This window comes from Microcaecilia unicolor, chromosome 12, assembly GCF_901765095.1.
Source record: "Microcaecilia unicolor chromosome 12, aMicUni1.1, whole genome shotgun sequence".
NCBI lineage: Eukaryota > Metazoa > Chordata > Amphibia > Gymnophiona > Siphonopidae > Microcaecilia > Microcaecilia unicolor.
The window spans coordinates 67,987,630-68,006,287 of record NC_044042.1 but is presented as its reverse complement, the minus strand read 5'-3'; the positions used below and the strand labels follow the sequence as shown (position 1 = coordinate 68,006,287).

The 18,658-nt window shown below is 42.9% G+C and overlaps 1 protein-coding gene across 1 annotated transcript in view; it reads left to right on the top strand.

Annotated features, from left to right (window-relative positions):
- PIP4K2B (phosphatidylinositol-5-phosphate 4-kinase type 2 beta) overlaps positions 1–18,321 on the top strand; it is an 84,988-nt gene extending 66,667 nt beyond the window's left edge. The window contains exons 4-10 of the mRNA XM_030221364.1: positions 613–765; positions 1,294–1,440; positions 1,873–1,911; positions 13,435–13,548; positions 14,188–14,443; positions 14,959–15,062; positions 15,244–18,321. Of these exons, the coding sequence (XP_030077224.1) occupies positions 613–765; positions 1,294–1,440; positions 1,873–1,911; positions 13,435–13,548; positions 14,188–14,443; positions 14,959–15,062; positions 15,244–15,324 (894 nt within the window). The 3' untranslated portion in view covers positions 15,325–18,321. The remainder of the gene's footprint in view (positions 1–612; positions 766–1,293; positions 1,441–1,872; positions 1,912–13,434; positions 13,549–14,187; positions 14,444–14,958; positions 15,063–15,243) is intronic.
- The last annotated feature ends 337 nt before the right edge of the window (positions 18,322–18,658 follow it).

Genomic DNA, 18,658 nt, shown 5'->3' with positions numbered 1-18,658 from the left:
CTGTGGAGGCTATTGGCAGCCATGTGGTAGGAGCCAAGGCGGTTGAGATTCAAAAAGATTATTAGAGTTCTGTGAGATATAGCAGGTTGATTCTTTGTCTGGGAGCTGCTTTGAAGTAAACATTTAAAGGAGAGAGGAGAGCTGTGGGAGTGAAAGAAGCTGAGGAGATAGGAGGAAATGCACCAAGCACGGGAACTCCTGCACATGCCCAGTAAGCTGAAAGGCTTACTTAGGTAGAAGAGAGCACTGGAACACAGGCTTATTGTCCCTGTATATCTCCTGCTTGTTTCTGGAGAATTAGTTCTTGTAGACCAACTTAGATTGTAAGCCCTTCGGGGAAAGGAAAATATTTATTGTATCTGAATGTTACTTGCCTTTAACTACTGGGAAAGGTTTGAGGTAAATCCAAATCCCTTTTCCTTTTATTTGGTGTGTTAGACATTCTTGGCCATTAAGTCCTTTGAATACAGTGTGATGTGTTTTCTTGCCTGATGGGATAACATAGCACTTAATTCTCCTCCTGTCTACTTTCTGGAGCCTCAGGGTAGAAGAAAATCCCTGCTGTCAGGCTTTCTTTCCTCAATCTTTTCCTCCATTTTTTTGTTCCCCCAGAATTCTCTGACACGGAGTGCTCCTGTGAATAGTGAAACTCAAGGTCGCTTTGGTTCTCGTTTCCTTACAACCTACGACAGGAGATTTGTCATTAAGACAATAACAAGTGAAGACGTAGCTGAGATGCATAATATTTTAAAGAAATACCACCAGGTAGGTACAGTGGGTCCAGTATTCTAAAATGGAAAGAATAACACAGGCTCGAGGGAGGGAGGACTGTCCTCTGGTTGGGCACTGCTGCTGGAGTCACTGGGGGTCAGATCACTTTTGGATGTGATATACTTTGACCTCCGTTTTCAGACATGGGATGAAGATTTTATTGAACGTTTGGTGGCACATGGTGTGTTTGGATAAATAAAGGGAGGGAATTTTAAAAAGCTGGTCGTCCAGAGGACTATTGAAGCTTTTGGCACCACCTTTCTCCTGCTCTGCCCTATTTCTTGTTGTTCTGTTATTCAGAACCCTTCTCCCAGTTCTGCCAGTGCACTTTCTTCTGCTCCTGTGTCATACCCTTCTATTCTGGTACTGAAAACCTTCCAACTCCTGCCCTGCAGTTTCCCCTGCTTCTAGTATGCACAGCTTTGCCAGTATGCCTCATCCCTGCCATTCCAGTACTAGTAGCCCTCATCACATTATCCCTGTTTCAGGCACTAGTTTTGAACTTTCTTCTTTGCATTTTAGTTTATTGTGGAATGCCATGGGAGCACATTGCTTCCTCAGTTTCTGGGGATGTATCGCCTCACTGTGGATGGTGTAGAAACATACATGGTCGTGACCAGGAATGTGTTTAGCCACAGACTCACTGTGCACCGGAAGTATGACCTGAAGGTAAGGAACAGCTTCAGCATCAGAATCTAGCCTGCCCCTCATACTTGCATTTCTAATGCTAGAAGCAGTTAATTGAGTGTTTAATTAGCCCAGCTGTGTATGTCAGCCAATAAATAAATCTGTACAAGTGACTCAAGGAAACAATTAATTGTCAAGCTAGTGTTTTAATAATGACAGGGCTGCTCCTGACTTTCCCCATAATCCCTCCTCCAGCTCTTGAAGAGCTGATGATGTCATAGGAAATCTTTGGGTTTGAATGTGTTAAAGGTTCCTCTCTTTCTGCTGGTGAACATCTCTCAAAGTCACATCTGTTGTGGTGTTACATCCTTCTGGAAGGGGCGGGGGCTTGACCAGGTTGCTATAAAGGCCCTTGAATATCTATGGAGGAGAGGAACAGAAACCTTACGGGCAATTTCACCTTTGTTTTCTCAGGGCTCAACAGTATCGAGGGAAGCAAGCGACAAAGAAAAGGTTGGTGCAGCTTGGGTTGTGACATTTCCCTGTGTCTGAGTGTTTCAGAATCGCACTGCCTTGTCTTTTCATTCTTGCTGATTCTGAAGTGGTAAATGCAGTGAGCATTTGTGGTTGTGTGCAGTGGTGTTTCCCCAACCCTTTCCTGGAGAAACACCTAGGCAGTGATACTTTTAGGATTGCCACAATGAGTGTTCATAAAAGATTTGTCTACTGTGGGTCTCTAAAGTATATGAATTTCTCATTTCATTGTGATAACCTGAACATCTTACTAAAAGGTGTGCCTCCAGGTCTGGGTTGGGAAACACTGGTGTAGGTGATTGTAGGAAATGAATATGAGAATGGGAGGTGGGGGGGGGGGTGTGCTTTACTTAATATATATTATCAAAGGAACAGATTCTATAGCACAGGGTCTTGTCACAGTTTGGGAACCAGAGTGTGTGTGTGGTAGTGGTGAGGGGGGGTCATAGAAACATTGCTGATCCCTCTTCTTCTGGACTTTGACTATGGGCTGTACCCAGTAGTGGCAGTCAACATGGGACCTGTGAGCCAGTGAATATTCACATTCTCTGGCCCCTCCTCGTGTTAATGGTATTGGGGATTGTGAGCACAAACTGACACACAGAGTCCTGTGGTGACTACTCTTACTTGTTGCCTTTATGCTTTGGATAATTGGAGGGGGGTGGAAGTGGATAAGAGAAAGGAGGGAAGTGGAGGTCTGTCTTTTTCATAATCTGAGATAATGAGAATTTTTTTTAGTGTTAATATGGGTGATGTCATCCATGTCGCCCAATGCATAACACTTTTACAGCATATTATATTTTAGGAGTACCCGCCAGCATCCCCACTGCGCATGCGCGAGTGCCTTCCTGCCTATTGCGAGAGCATGGGACCAGCAGTCTCTCTTCATCCACCATGAGAAGAGAACATGCTGTTTGCAGCTCCTCACAGCATCTGGTGCACTGCTGCTTTTTGAGCTTGTTTTGGACTTTCTCTTTGGGTGCTTTTTGCCCAGTTTTGTTTTCCTCCTTTTGTGGGAGCTTTTTCTTTCCTCCCTTTACAGTCTTACAGCTGGGTGGCTGGTGGGTGTGAAGATCACTTGGTCACTTGCTTGCCTGGTGCAAAGGTGCAAGACCTCATGCATCACCTAGATACGATTTCAGAGGGTGCTGGGGAGGGGCCTGCTGTCTTGGTACATGTGGGTACCAGTGACGTAGGAAAATGTGGGAGGGAGGTTCCAGAAGCCAAATTTAGGCTCTTAAGTAGAAAGCTGAAATCCAGATCCTTCAGGATAGCATTTTCAGAAATGCTCCCTGTTCCATTCACAGGACCCAAGAGGCAGGCAGAGCTCCTCGGTCTCAGTGCATGGTTGAGATGATAGCACAAGGATGAGGGGTTTAGATTTGTTAGGAACTGGACAATGTTCTAGGGAAGGGGGAGCCTGTTCCAAAAGGATGGACTCCACCTTAACCGGGATGGAACCAGGCTGCTGGTGCTAACTTCTAAAAAGGAGATAAAGCAGCTTTTAATCTAAAATGGGGGAAGGGGGGAAGCTGACAGTCACCCAGGAGCGCGTGGTTTGGTGTGGAGTATCCTTGAAGGATACTATTGAAACAGGACATTTAGGGAATCCCAATAGAGAGGTTTCAATAATGGTGAAAGAAAGCCAGGAGTGTTTAACAGGAGAACAGAGTAAAGGATGCAAGTTATCCCCTTCAACTTCAGAGCAGCTTGTAGATGCTAGGAAAAAAACATGTATGCAAATGGTAAAAGCCTAAAAAATAAGATGGGAGAGTTGGAGTATATAGCACTAAATGAAGAGGTAACTATTTTAGGGAGAAAATCCTATCACTTTGTGACTTGCTGCCCTTGAACGCCTCTAGCATTGATGAATTTCTCTCCAACCTTGCGCCTCCTCTTGACCATAGTCCAGCTGACCGCTTTTGGACAACCTTTGCCCAGGTCTCCACTGAGAAGGTCTGTTTTGCCATCTGCAAATTTTCTAAAACGCACTGCAAGCTGGACAGCTGTCCAAACTACCTGATACAGTCGGTGCTAGAGTATTTTACTGACAACTTCACCTCATATCTGAACTTCATGCTCCAACAAGGGCGCTTCCCCATAAATCACGGTAGCATTCTCCTTATGCCAATCTCTAAGGACCCGAAGGCCCTGCCTAGCATCATATCTTAACTACCGCCCTGTTGCCACTATCCCGCTACTAGTCAAGTCTATAGAGAGCTTGATCAACTCACAGCTCACTGATTATATGGATAAATTCTCTATTCTCCATGCCTCCCAATCCGGGTTCTGGTCTCACCACAGTACCGAGACAGTACTGGTCACACTCCTTTCCAACTTTAAGAAGGAAATATCACTTGGGAAAAACATCTTGCTGTTGCAATTTGATCTGTCCAGTGCATTCGACATGGTGGACCACAACCTCCTTCTGTCTTTACTATGTGAATTCGGCGTTGGTGGTTATGTCTTGGAATGGTTTAGAGAATTTCTCTCATGTTGATCCTATCAGGTCAAAGTCCATTCTGCTATTTCACCACCTTGGAGATCCCCCTGTGGAGTTCCTCAGGGCTCCCCCCTGTCACCTACCCTATTTAATATCATGATGTCGCCACATGCCACGGCCCTTTCCAGCCATGGCCTGCACCCGTACATATATGCAGATGATGTAACTATTTGCATTCCCTTCCGCTCTTCTTTATCTGAAATCACTGATGCAATACAGAATGGTTTTGCCGTCATGGCCAATTGGGCAAACGAATTTAAGTTCAAGCTAAATCAGGAAAAAACCCAATGCATCATTCTCTCCTCACAATTCAATAAATCTATCCCAGGCACAATTTCTACGCTGCACTACTCCCTCCCTATTGCAGATAAGTTGAAGCTCCCTGGCATCATTCTGGATTTGCACCTGACCCTCGATCTTCAGGTCTCAGCTCTTCTGAAACGAATGTTCCTCTCCATGCGGTCACTAAGACGTATCAAGCAATTCCTTTCATTCAACCTATTCCGGTCTCTAATCCATTCCCTTGTTTTGAGCCATTTTGACTACTGTAATGGGATTTACACCGGATGCAAAGAACAAACCCTAAAGAAGCTCCAAACGGCACAAAACACAGCAGCGAGATTACTGTTTGGTAAATCTCGGTTTGAAGCAGCGAAACCTCTAAGAGAGAAGCTCCACTGGCTACCGATCAAAGAGCATATCAAATTTAAAGTCTGTGCTCTAACCCACAAGATCGTTTACGGGAATGCTCCAGTTTATATATTCAGCCTGATTGACCTCCCTCCAAGAAACTCCAAGAAGCCGTCCCGTACTTACCTACATCTCCACTATCCTAACTGCAAGAATGTACGGTACAAATTGCTCTTCGCCTCCTCTTTTTGCTTTATGAGTCCACGATACTGGAATGCTCTGCCATCCGCATTGAGGGAAACTACCGACCACGCCCTGTTTAAGAAACTCCTCAGGACTCATCTATGTGATAAAACCTACTCAGCTGTTCCTTCTACTCAGCTGTTCCTTAACTTCCTGCCGTCCCTCCTTGGCTTCCTCTGTTGTTCCCCCCCCCCCCCCCCCTCCCCAAGATGTGCCTTCTTTTTTGTTCCGCCCTTGCATTTGTTTGATGTTCATTCTTTATAAATTGTTAGCCACATAGAGCCTGCTATGTTGGGAATATGTGGGATATAAATGTTCTAAATAAATAAATAATAGGCATCTCATAGACATGGTGGAAGGAGGACAATCAATGGGACATTGTGTTATCAGGGTACAAATTATATTGCAGTGATAGAGTGGATCAAATTGGAGGGGAGGGGTTGTGCTATATGTTAGAGGGAAGAGTCAAACAAAATAAATATTCTACGTGAAACAGATAGTAGCATAGAATCTTTGTGGATAGAAATTCCGCGTGTGGGAGAGAGAGTATACTGGTAGGGCTGTACTACTTTCCGCCAGGACAGAACAAATAGATGAACAAATGTTTACAGAAATTAGGAAATCTGGCAAGTTGGGCAACATTATAATAATGGGTGATTATACCATCTGGTTTTTCTCTCCCTGACGCAGCCAAATATTGGTGAAACATGGCTATGTCGGGCGACAGCATTTGAATCCTGGGAGCTTTTATGAATCAATAGACTGGTTTCTTATAATAATGGGTGATTTCAGTTACTCCAATATTGACTAGATAACTGCTACATCAGGAAGCACTAGGGAGGCAAAATTCTTAGATGTAATAAATGACTGCTTCTTGGAGCAGCTAGTCCAACAACAGGCTAGAAGGGGAGCTATTGTAGATCTTGTCCTTTGTGGAATACAGGACATGATATGAGAGAGAACGGTGTTAGATCCGCTGGGAAACAGTGTTCATAACATGATCAAATTTGAGCTACTATCTGGAGTGAAGTCGTTAAAGAAATCTACTGTAGCAGCATTTAATTTTTGAAAGGGTGACTATGGCAAAATGAGGAAAATGGTTAAAAAGAAGCTGAAAGGGTTAGGACTTTAAATCAGGTATGGATATAGTTTTAAGATACCATCATGGAATCCCAGATTTAGATGTATTCCATGTATTATCAATGGTGGAAAGAAGAGCAAATGACAGGCAGCATGGTTGAAAGGTGAAGTGAAAGAGGCTATTTGAAAAAAAAAGAACTTCCTTCAAAGAATGGAAAAAGGATCCAAATGAAGAAAAATAAGAAGCAACATAAGCAGTGTCTAGCTAGATACAAAGCACTGAAAAAGAAGGCTAAAAGAGAATATGAAGAAAAACTTGCTGTGGAGACAAAAGCTCATAGTAACACCTTTTTTGGACACATCAGAAGCAGAAAGCCTGTGAGGGAATCCGTGGGACCATTAGATCATGAAGGAGCAAAAAGGGTACTTGGGGGAGGACAAGGCCATAGCAAAGAAACTGAATGAGTTCTTTGCTTCAGTTTTTACAGAAAAAGCTATGAGATCTACATGTTCCAGAAATGGGTTTCAAGGGTGACAATACAGAGGAAATGAAGGAATCTCAGTGAACCTGGAAGACATACTGATCTCGACAAGTTAGTGTGATAAATCACCTGGACCAGGTGGCATACACCCCAGGGTACTGAAAGAACTCAAACATGAAATTACTGATATGTTAGTGATCTGTAACCTGGCATTAAAATTGTCCATAGTACCTGAAGATTGGAGGGTGGCCAATGTACCCCTGATTTTTAAAAAGGGTTCCAGGGGTGATCTGGAAAATTAAAGACCGGTAAGCCTGACGTCAGTTCCAGGGAAAATAGTGAAAACTGTTATAAAGAATAAAGTTACAGAACACGTAGACAAATATGGTTTAATGGGACAGAGTCAGCATGGATTCAGCCAAGGGAAGTCTTGCCTCGCTGATTTGCTTCATTTCTTTGAATGCACAAATAAACATGGATAAAGGTGAGCCGGTTGATGTAGTGTATGTGGATTTTCAGAAATGTTTTGACAAAGTTCCTCATGAGAGACTCCTGAGAAAGTTTAAAAGTGATGGGATAGGAGGCAATGTCCTTCTGTGGATTAGGAATAGGTTATTGAACAGAAAACTGAGGTAGGGTTAAATGGCCATTTTTCTTAATGGAGGAGGGTGAATAGTTGAGTGCCATGGGGATCTGTACTGGAACCACTGCTATTTAACAGATTTATAAATGGTCAGGAAAACGGAACGTTAGCAGATGACACAAAACTATTCAAAGTTGTCAAAATACATGTGGATTGTGAAAAATTGCAGGAAGACCTTAGGAAACTGGAAGACTGGGCATCCAAATGGCAGATGAAATTTAATGTGGACAAATGCAAAGTGATGCACGTTGGGAAGAATAATCCGAATCATAGTTATCTGATGCTAGGGTCCACCTTAGGAGTCAGCACTCAAGAAAAAGATTTAGCTGACATTGTAGACAATACGCTGAAATATTTTGCCCAGTGCATGGTGGTAGCCTAAAAAGCCAACAGGATGCTAGGAATTATTAGGAAAGGGTATGATAATTAAGACTAAGAATATTATAATGCCTCTGTATCGCTTCATGGTGCGACCTCACCTTGAGTATTGCGCTCAATTCTGGTCGCCGTATCTTAAAAAAGGTATATCAGAAAAGATTCAAAGAAGAGCAACCAAAATAATAAAGGGGGTGGAACTCCTTCCATATGAGGAAAGGCTAAAAAAGGTTAGGGCTCTTCAGCTTAGAAAAGAGACGGCTGAGGGGGGATGTGATTGAGGTCTATAAAATCTTGAGTGGTGTAGAATGGGTAGACGTGAATAGATTTTTCATTCTTTCAAAAAGAACGATGACCAGTGGACACTCAATGAAATTACATGGAAATACTTTTAAAACAAATAGGAGAAAATATTTTTCATTCAAAGAATAGCTAAGCTCTGGAACTGGCCTGAAGATGTGGTAACAGCAGTTAGCATATCTGAATTTAAAAAAGGTTTGGACCAGTTCCTGGAGGAAAGGTGCATAGTCTGTTATTGAGATGGACATGGAGGAAGCCACTGCTTTCCCTGGGATTGGTAACATGGAATGTTGCTACTAATTGAGTTTCTGCCAGGTACTTGTGACCTGGATTGGCCACTGTTGGAAGCTGGATACTGGGCTAGATATACCTTGGTCTGACTTAGTATGGCTATTCTTATGTTCACTTTTAAGTTTTATTCTTTTTCCGTTCTCACAAGGCCTGCTTAGGCCTGAGCTTTGGTTGGGATTTTTCCTTTCATGTTTACTTGGTGATTTGTCCCTGTTTACTATCACCAGAGTCATTTGATTTGGCCACAGCTGTTTTTCCTTCCATGTCATTGAAGGTTCCCAGTGGCTTCAAGCACTGTGCTTGGTGCAATCAGACCATTTCTAGAACTGATACCCATTCCTAGTGTCTCCAGTGTTTGAAGCCAGAACATAACCCTTTCAGCTGTCTTCTTTGCCTGGTGTGCAGAAAAGGACATAGCTGTCCATAGAGGCTCAGAGAAACAATTTTGGAGCCAGGTCCAAATCGTCAACATTGGCATTGACATCGGCGCTTGCTCCGGCAGTGGGTGCATTGATCCCCATGGCTGCTAGACTCATGTCCAACACTTGGAATGTACGTGCATCATGCAAGTGTCCACCTGCTTGACGCCGTCCTCTGTGCAGGGCCCCAGGACTGGTCATGACCTGACCTAGCAACAAGGAGGTGTGAGAATTTGATGTCCTTTTCAGCACCAAGGGATGTCAATGCTCGGCATTGGATGAAGATCAAGAAGCACATGCATTGATCCCCTTGATGCATGGTGCTGGGGGCACTGAGGGATCCGGTCCCCTGGGAGTGCTCCCCCTCCATTGAAGAGGTGCAGATGCTGGGAACACCATGTAGCTGGAACCAGGTACCTGAATCAACACCAGCAGTTCAGCATCCTGTCTTTGAATCATTGTCCCCAGCCTTTCCCGATGTTAAACCCTGCATTGGCAGCACAGACCACCAAATTGCCCTCCGAGAGCATCTTGTGTTGGCTCTCGGCACAGGGGAGGTACTTGCAGAGGAACTCTGTGCCCCTCAAAAGACCCACATGGTCGAGCCCTTTCCACCAGGGGAAGAAGGGAAGGGATTCTATTCCAGATACTTCCTTGTCCCAAAGAAAACAGGAGGGTGTGTCCTATCCTAGACCTAAGGGCCCTGAACAAATTCCTGGTCAAAGAAAAGTTCAGGATGGTTTTCCTGGGCACGCTTCTCCCAATAATTCAGGAAAAAGATTGGCTATTCTCTCTGAACTTAGGATTCCTACACTCACATTCCGATACTTCCAGGCCACAGGAAGTATCTCAGATTTTGGGTGGGAACAAGTCACTTCCAGTACCACGTGTTGCTGTTTGGCTTCACTTCAGCTCCTAGAGTTTTCACCAAGTGCCTAGCGGTAGTCACAGTGTCACTACGCAGACTGGAAGTCCATGTGTTTCCATACTTGACAATTAACTGTTGAAGAGCATGTTGAAGGACAGAGGTCAATTTGAACCAGTTTGACTGTGAGACTACCATTCTAAATTTCTCAGCCTTAGAAAGTGCTGATGATGGATGTATGCTGCCTGGGGTAGGGAGCTCATGTGGATGAGCTTCACACCCAAGGTGCTTGGTCAGCTCAGGAATCGGATCTTCAAATCAACCTCCTGGAGCTTCGGGCAATGTGGAATGCTCTAAAGGCTTTCAGAGATCGGCTGTTCAATCAAATCATACTCATTCAATTGGACAATCAGGTTGCAATGTATTACACCAACATTAGGGGGATATCAGATCATTCCCTCTGTGTCAGGAGGCTATTCAGATGTGATACTGGGCTTTCCAGCACAGGATAGTTCTCAGGTCCACATACCTGATGGGCAAATCCAATACCTTGGCCTACAGACTGAGCAGATTCATGCAACTACACGAGTGGTCACTCAGTTTGAGTGCTACCTGTGAGATCTTCTGAGCATGGGGCACCCCCTCAGTACTGTTCCGTGGTCGGGGCACACAACAGACTAGCATCGGATGCCTTCCTTCTTCATTGGAAGAATGGTCGTCTGAATGTATATTCTCCTATACCTCTTGTGGGGAAGACCTTTCTGAAACTTAAGCAAGACCACAGAACCATGTTTCTGATTGCCCCCTATTGGCCCAGGCAGATCTGGTTCCCTCTTCATCTGGAGTTATCCTCCAAAAAACCTTGGAGATTGGGGGGGGGGGTGCTGACTCTCGTCACGCAGAACAAAGGATCTTTTCTACCTCCCAACCTCCATTCCATGGCTCTCACAGCCTGGATGTTGAGAGCTTAGTATTAGCTTCCTTGCATCTTCTGGAGGGTGTCTCCAGGGTCTTGCTGGCTTCCAAGAAAGATTGCACCAATAGGTGCTCCTCATTCAAATGGAGGAGGTTTACTGGTGTGAGGGCAGGGCCCTAGATCCTGTTCTTGCCCTACACAGATCTTTCTTGAATACATTCTACACCTCTCTGAGTCTCTTAAGGACCTATCCTGTAAGGGTGCATCTTGGTTCAATTAGTGCTTACCATCACCTTGTAGAGAGTAATCCCATCTCTGGAAAGTCTCTACTTGTTCGCTTCATGAGAGGTTTGCTATTGTCAAAGCTCCCTGTGAAACCTCCACCTGTGTCATGGGACTTCAATGTCATCCTCGCCCAGCTGATGAAAGATCCTTTTGAGCCGCTGGATTCCTGTGATCTATAGTACTTAACCCGGAAGGTCATATTCTTGGTGGTTGTTACTTCAGCTCGCAGGGTGAACCTTGATGACATCACCCACATGTGAGAATGAATGGTCTGCAGTCTTTGGAGAATATATGGTACAGGTAAGTATCCCTGCTTTATAGTGCGATGGATTAAGGATGTCATTGAAACAGTATACAACATCTGTGAAAAAGTGATGCCAGTGGGCCTCAAGGCTCATTCCACCAAAAGGATAGGTGGTTTTCTGAGCAGAGGCCTGGTCAGTCGCACCTGTAAAGTGGTGGTATGTTCATCACTGCATTCCTGGATACAATTCTTCTTCCTTATATAACACACATGATTCAAACAAGTCTTCAATTGGATGAAATACCTAAAGTATGGACAAAAGTGATTATCCTTTCTAGACTAAAGGACACATCAGATGACACCTTATCAGCTTCAAATTACTGCCCAATGGTTAATCTGCCTTTCATAGACAAATTAACAGAATATGCAGTGTCTCAACAACTTAATAATTTATTGGACAAAATGCACATCCTCCATCGTAATCAGTTTGGGTTTCGCAAGGGCATTAGTACTAAAACCACACTTTTAGCCCTATTTACCTGCATTCAGTCTTCATTGATTAAAATAAAATTGTTCTATTTTCTTTAAATCTTTCCGCTGCATTTGATGTTATTGATCACACACTTGTTCTTTCTTAACTTTCTTCCATAGGATTCTCAGGGATAGTTCTCTCATGCTTTAGTTTATATCTTACAAAAACAGGAGTATTCTGTAAAATTGGCGTCTTCCCACTTGGCTTCTTACGTCTTCAGCTGTTGATTTCCTCAAGGTAATCTATTAGCTCCAACTCTATTTTAACATATTCATGGTACCATTACTCAGCTTCATTGATGGTTGATAGGTCATAAAATGAAATTAAACCCAGATAAACCAAAGGTATCTTGTTCAATTAAAAAAAAAAGTACCATTTTACCGCCTAAGTTACAGATGTCTACTTCTATCATTGGGTTACATCCCTAAAAATTTTAGGAATAATCTTAGACAGTGATGTATTTTTTAAGGGCCATATTTCATCTATCTCCAAGAAATGCTTCTATAAGTTGCATATGATGCGTTCAGTTCGATCTTTGTTCTCTGTTGAAACCTTGCAGTCAAAGACCCCTGCTATGGTTATCACCAGTATTGATTACTGTAATTTGCAACTCTTAGAAAAATACTTCTTATAAAACTTACAAAAGGCATAAGAAAATGGGACCATGTAACTCCGTTCTTCATAGAAGAACACTGGCTTCCTGTTAAATACAGAATCCAGTTTAAAATACTAATCTTGGTATATAGAATTAAATATCTCATACCATACACACCTTCTAGAAGCTTACATTCTTCAAATCAAAACTTACAATACCTTCCTTTCATATTATTCATTTACAGTCCATTCAAGATTTTATTTTTAATGTGATAGGCCCTACACTCTGGAACCACCTACCCCAATACCTAAGATCAGGACCAAGTTATCAACACTGTTTAAATCTAAAATGAAGACCTGCTGACTTTCAGTTTAGACTTCGATAGTGGAGCGTAAATTGGATGGTAAACGGCAACTGGTCCTGGCCTAGGATTGAACAAATGTGGCTGTACCCTTAATCTCTATGAATAATTTTGTGACCTCTTTTCTGTTAATATGTCTTGTAGACTTTTATGTGAACTGTTATGTCAGATATGCCTGATAACGATTTATCAAGTTAGAAATAAACTGTAAACATAAAAAAATTGATGTTTTGACAAGGAGTGATGTGGCCTTTGGCCAGTAGAATATTGCTTTGGTATATCCCATTAGTCTGGGCTGGTCCAGCTGGACAATAAGGAAGGTGAAATTTATTCATACCTGTTAATTTCCTTTCCTTGAGTCCTGCAGGAGCAGTCCAGGGCCTGCCTTGGAACACTGTGTTGTACAGGATATCTTTCAGGCTTAACCTGCTCTATTTATGTTGTGTGTATATAGTTTATTGGAAGTAGTATGCTCATGTTTTATGTTGTAGTGGTTTTGATGGGGTTAAGGTGGTGTGTGGCAAGGTGGACCTAATCCTGCTTTGGCAGTGGTATACTGGAGAATTCAGGCTGCACAAGCCCTTATACCAGTGATGTCACTGGTTTAGTTCATAATCTCTACCACCATCTGCTGGTAGGGGGACTCAACCCTTTGGTTTGGTTTGTACTGGACTCGTCTAGCAGGACTGAAGGAAAGAAAATTAACAGGTTTGAATAAATGTCACCTTTCTTTTGCAGGCCAAGGATCTGCCCACGTTCAAAGACAATGATTTTCTGAATGAAGGTCAGAGGCTGCATGTTGGGGAGGAGAACAAAAAGATGTTCCTGGAGAAGCTCAAACGAGATGTGGAGGTGAGTGGTTACTTTTAACCTTTGTCTAAATGTTCAGGATTCTCCTGCATACTAGGACCATCTCTCAAAATCCCTGGTTTTTGCCAGGAGATGTCCTCTGTATCCTCGGCTCAGTGAATTTCTAGAGCTTTTTTGTTCTTTGTTTTGCAAGGATACATGAGAAAACATCTAACAGTCGTCATTAGCTCTTACTGCAGAGGGCATGCAGTGCCTGCTTTCCCAGCCCCCAGAGACCCCACATTTGTGACTCATGCAGGCTTAATCCAAGGCTTTATAAAGAAGGTGAGAACCTTTTGCTCCTGTCCCATGACATTCCCAGGCTGAACTCCAAAAACAACATGGAACAAGCCACTACTGCTGCACTGTCCCTAAGGATGTTCAACCCTTCATATCTTCATGATGTCACTTTGACTTTGTTAGAATGGATGTATTCAGTTTTCTTTATAACCCGTCACAAAATCCAGTAAACATGTGTGGTCTTCTGGCTGGTGAATGCTATATGATACCCATTTTACTGGGCAGTCTAGAGGAGGCAGATATTTCAGCAGACGATCAGGGGTGTAGCCTATTGTTTGTTAACATCTTTTTTTAAAGACATATCCGAATGCAGTGCTGATCCTTTCTGTTGAAACTTTCTAGTTCTTATGGCAACTGAAGATCATGGACTACAGCCTGCTGGTAGGGATCCATGACGTAGACCGTGCAGAGCAGGAGGAGATGGAGGTGGAGGATCGGACTGAGGAGGATGAGTGCGAGGATGGCATTGGCGGGAACCCCATTTGTTCCTATGGGACTCCACCTGACAGCCCCGGCAACCTCCTAAACTTTCCCCGCTTTTTTGGGCCAGGAGAATTTGACCCTTCAGTGGATGTGTATGCCATGAGAAGCCATGACAGTGAGTACCAGTGCAAGCAGGTCTCTGGATTGCCCTGATAGTGCTCAGCTTCCAGGCTGTAAAATTTCTACATCCTTCTAAATATCTCATTTCAGACCAATATTGTTGGAGGGACTGAGTACATGTGATATTACACCCCATTATGCACACAATAAAATACTCACTGGAACAGCCAGTTAGTTTTGCCATGTCAGCTGTGTAAGTACTGCCCCATGTGTATAGAGCAAACAGTGCCCAAGTTAGTGCAATTCATCATCATCAGCTGTGCTGCTGTTTCTATTCCATAGCAGTGATAAGGTTTCAGGCATTGTGGGACAGTGTACTGCAGAAACCTTTTGTAAGTGTACACTGCTTATAAAACAGCTCTAATTTTAAAAAGAATTTCCCCCTTCAGTGCTCACTGAAGTCCTATACCTCTCATATTGTGGTGTCTTGTGAAGCATGGGAAGAGCACTAACCAGCAGAGGTGGGGCGTCCCTGCCTAGTGTCACTGAAATTCAATGTTTGTTTCTCAGATGCTCCAAAGAAGGAAGTTTATTTCATGGCCATTATAGACATCCTGACACCGTATGATGCAAAGAAGAAAGCTGCACATGCTGCCAAAACAGTAAAGCATGGGGTAAGCAGATTCTGGGCTTCCCTTAGGCTGTTCCTAAGCAGGGATGTGGAGAGATTTTGGCCACCTTTTCCCCTTGGGTCCCTCTTAAAATATGGGGTAAGCTTGACTGGGAATCTTGTCTTTCTAGGTTTTGCAGATTTGCTGGCCTGTATTTGACATGTATTTGTCTTGTGCCTTCCAGGCAGGTGCAGAAATTTCCACCGTGAATCCAGAACAGTACTCAAAACGCTTCATTGAATTCATGTCTAACATCATCACGTAGTCCTCCTTTCTCCCTCCCTCAGGAAGGTATCCCCAGAGACTGTGTGATTGCAGACTGCAGTGCATCCATGGCACTGAGAGGTGCTGCATTGGATGCTTGTGCACATTGGATATGCCATTGTGTAAACTGCAGGGTGCTTGTATTACATGTTACTTGATTACCCCTGATGACGGACGTCTGTTACAGAAATGCCATCATGTGCATTTAAGGACTTTTTTTTTTTAATCTCATTGCTTTAGCACTGCTATTTATAACATTTTTTTGTGCTTACGTTGAAAACCAGTTTATGGAAAAACCATGAAGAATTGCCTTTGGGTCCTTTTTATTGTGGTGGGGGATTCTTTAAAAGGCAAAGCCTGTTCTGTAAGACACAACCCTGCTGGAGACTTCAGGTGGTAATGAGTGAAATGTCTACTCCTTCCACTTTGAGGATATGGATTGTTCTCAATTAATTTATTCTTAGAAGATGGTTTCTGAAGCTGAGCAAGGCATTTGCCAGGCTGGCACTTGCTGAACAATTTTTTTTCTAATGTGAGTTTATCTTTTGGATGTGTTCACCAATAAGGGAAAGTAGAAACTTGTTTTTTTTATAACTGCATGCTTGTGAATCATTGGTAATGCAGAGATCCTGTGAGAAAGCATAAAAAAAAAGAGAGGGAAGTCAGTGGCTAGGTCAGCTAACCCATAGGAAAAGCCTCTGGGACAACATTATTACCATAGGGCAGGGACTCGGGGGTAACTGAGGAGAAAGTGCTGGAAATTTCCATTGCCGGCAGTTGAGTGTATCTATGATGATTGGTAATGAGTTCCCCAGTCATGCACTGCTTGGAGAATGTCTTGGTTTGTCTTGTCCAATTTTTCTGAACTGGCTCTTTGTATACAGCAGTTCTACGATGTGGTAACACTGAACCAGGCCTCCAAAGTTAGGTCCTGGTAACAGACAGCTATAGATTTAATTTCTATTTTCAATACTGTAATAACAAGAGTGTTACATCGGTTAAGCTAATATGAAACTAGTAGTTAAGGCAGATACAGGATGTTCTTTCTGATTACCAGCACCATGTTCTCTAGGGGCTGTAAGAAGTGCACCATTTCTGAATTTGTGTATGTTTTATAACACAGCTCCTTTTGTGGGGTACCACACACACTTTTCAGTGCAGTGTGGTATAGATTAGATGGTTTAAATATTGCGCTCAATGGCCTAAAGTCTGTCCATAATCCAGATAAATTCAGCAGATGCATTTTATTTGACTAGAATCTCTCTTCTCCCAACTGCCTGGTTTCCTCTCATGATCTATGTGGTGTTTAGATCAGGACGTTTTGCACATCCCTTCTTAAAGGTGTCGTAACTGCCAGGAAAATATGGCGCTTAAAACAGCTAAGCCTCACCCCTTTGCTTCCATTTCTTAGACAGGGTTTTCATCACTTCATAGTGTTTCGTGGTCCCTACCTATTAGGAAGTAGATATTACTGAGATGGTTTTAATCTTGTCATTGCTGCTCTGCCTGTTAATCACAGGTGCCTTCTTGTGTATGTCACTATATTTTATTCTGGAGATTCTGCCTTCTCAAAGGAGTAGAAGGATTATGCTGGTTCGATATAGTACTACTAGGGGAATTCTGCACAGAATCCCCCTGTCCTGAGGCTGAAATCATCCCACACTCACCTTTTTCTCTCCTTGGCTCTCTCACTACCTGCAGTTATCTCCTCACTCCCCCTCTCTAACTCCCAGTAAGACCTCTAATTTTGTCTGTGCCCAAGATTTTCCCCATACACATCCCACCTTCTTTCTCCCCCAGATGCACAACCCCTCCCCCCCACCAATCCCATGGTACACTCCTGAGTAATCTCCCTTTCCCAGCACTTCTCTTGTTGTGCAGTTGGGATTGGGAGAAAAGACGGACAAGGCTAACGGAGGAGGAGGTGAATGGTTGCATATCAGCTCACATCCTCCTCCGCCATACTAGGCCTGACTACTTATTTGAACCATACTACTGTACTGCAGTTCAAACAAGCAGTTGGGCCTAGGGCAGCAGAGGAGGAGGGAGGCAGAAGGGAAATGGAGGACAGCCACAGTGTAGGTGCCTGTGCAGAATTTCCCTAGGAGAAGTGTGAACTCTGCTGGTGGGCTTAAAGGTGAATAACATTTTGTCATCCTTAATGTGATTTCTTTTAGGTGAGAATAATACTTTTGAACTGAACTGCAGAAGTATTGCTTAAGAGATCCTGACTAATAGGTCAGGACTGGTTGGGATAGACATGGCTGTTTCTTCTCCCTGAGATCCATCCCAGTGTCTACTTTCGATAGGAATAGCAATCAGTTAAACATAATGGCAGGGGAAGGGAAGCTGTGCTTTGTTTCACTCCATGTTTATAAGTTTGAGCTGTCAGAACTTATTCCATTGCCTGCAGTTCTGTTTCAAAGTAAATGTCACAGCAAGATCTGAGCCAAATTTATTATCAAATCAAAAACTTGCATTGAATTATTAAGTTCTTGTTCAAGGCACTATCTGAAAACATGGAGCCTGTGTGCTTCTTTGTTTCCTGTTCTCAAGAGTATTTATACCTTAGACCTGCTGCCTCCCCTTTATGTGAGGTTGCCATATTATGTGTAAAAAAAAAATGCAGTTTAATCTTTTTTAATGTATTATGCCATATATAACTTGTTTAACAAAAGCATTTTTGTATATTGTTTACATTTGAAGTAGCATTATGTTTTTAAAATGCTAATTTTGGCTAGGCAGGCTTTTTTTTTTTTTTTTGCATAGTTAAATAGCTGAAAGGTGAAATGCAAATGATTTTTTTTTTGTTTGTTTTTAAATGGATTCTGTGTTTTTCTTTTGTGTTTTTGTCCTCTGGATCTCAGTCCTCTTTACTCTTGAAGTATTTAAAAAAGATTAATCATGGTTTATACAGTTGCTTCTGAACTTAATTTGCTGATTATTTTGTTATGAAACTGGGTCTGGTCATGGTTTGAATATAAATGAATCTACCCTGGAGGCTTCCTTCCTACTGAAATGCATTTGCAATACAAATAGAAAACTTGTCTGCCCTTAGGGTTGGAAATGAACACAGAATGTGCTTTCTTGATTGTTTTAATGCTGACCACCACCACACCTCACAGCTGATTCAGCACGAGTACCATGCCTCTTATCCCCCTTTTCCAGTGGTGTTGGAAGTGTATATATTAGAAGAAAAATATTTCTTGCCTGCTTTTTTTCTTTCCTTAAGGCCTACCAGACCAGGCCAGAAACTGCAGGTTATGCCTGTTGACCAGCAGATGGAGACAGAAGAAAATGTTCTGAGTGATTTGCCCAATAACAGCACTGTGGAT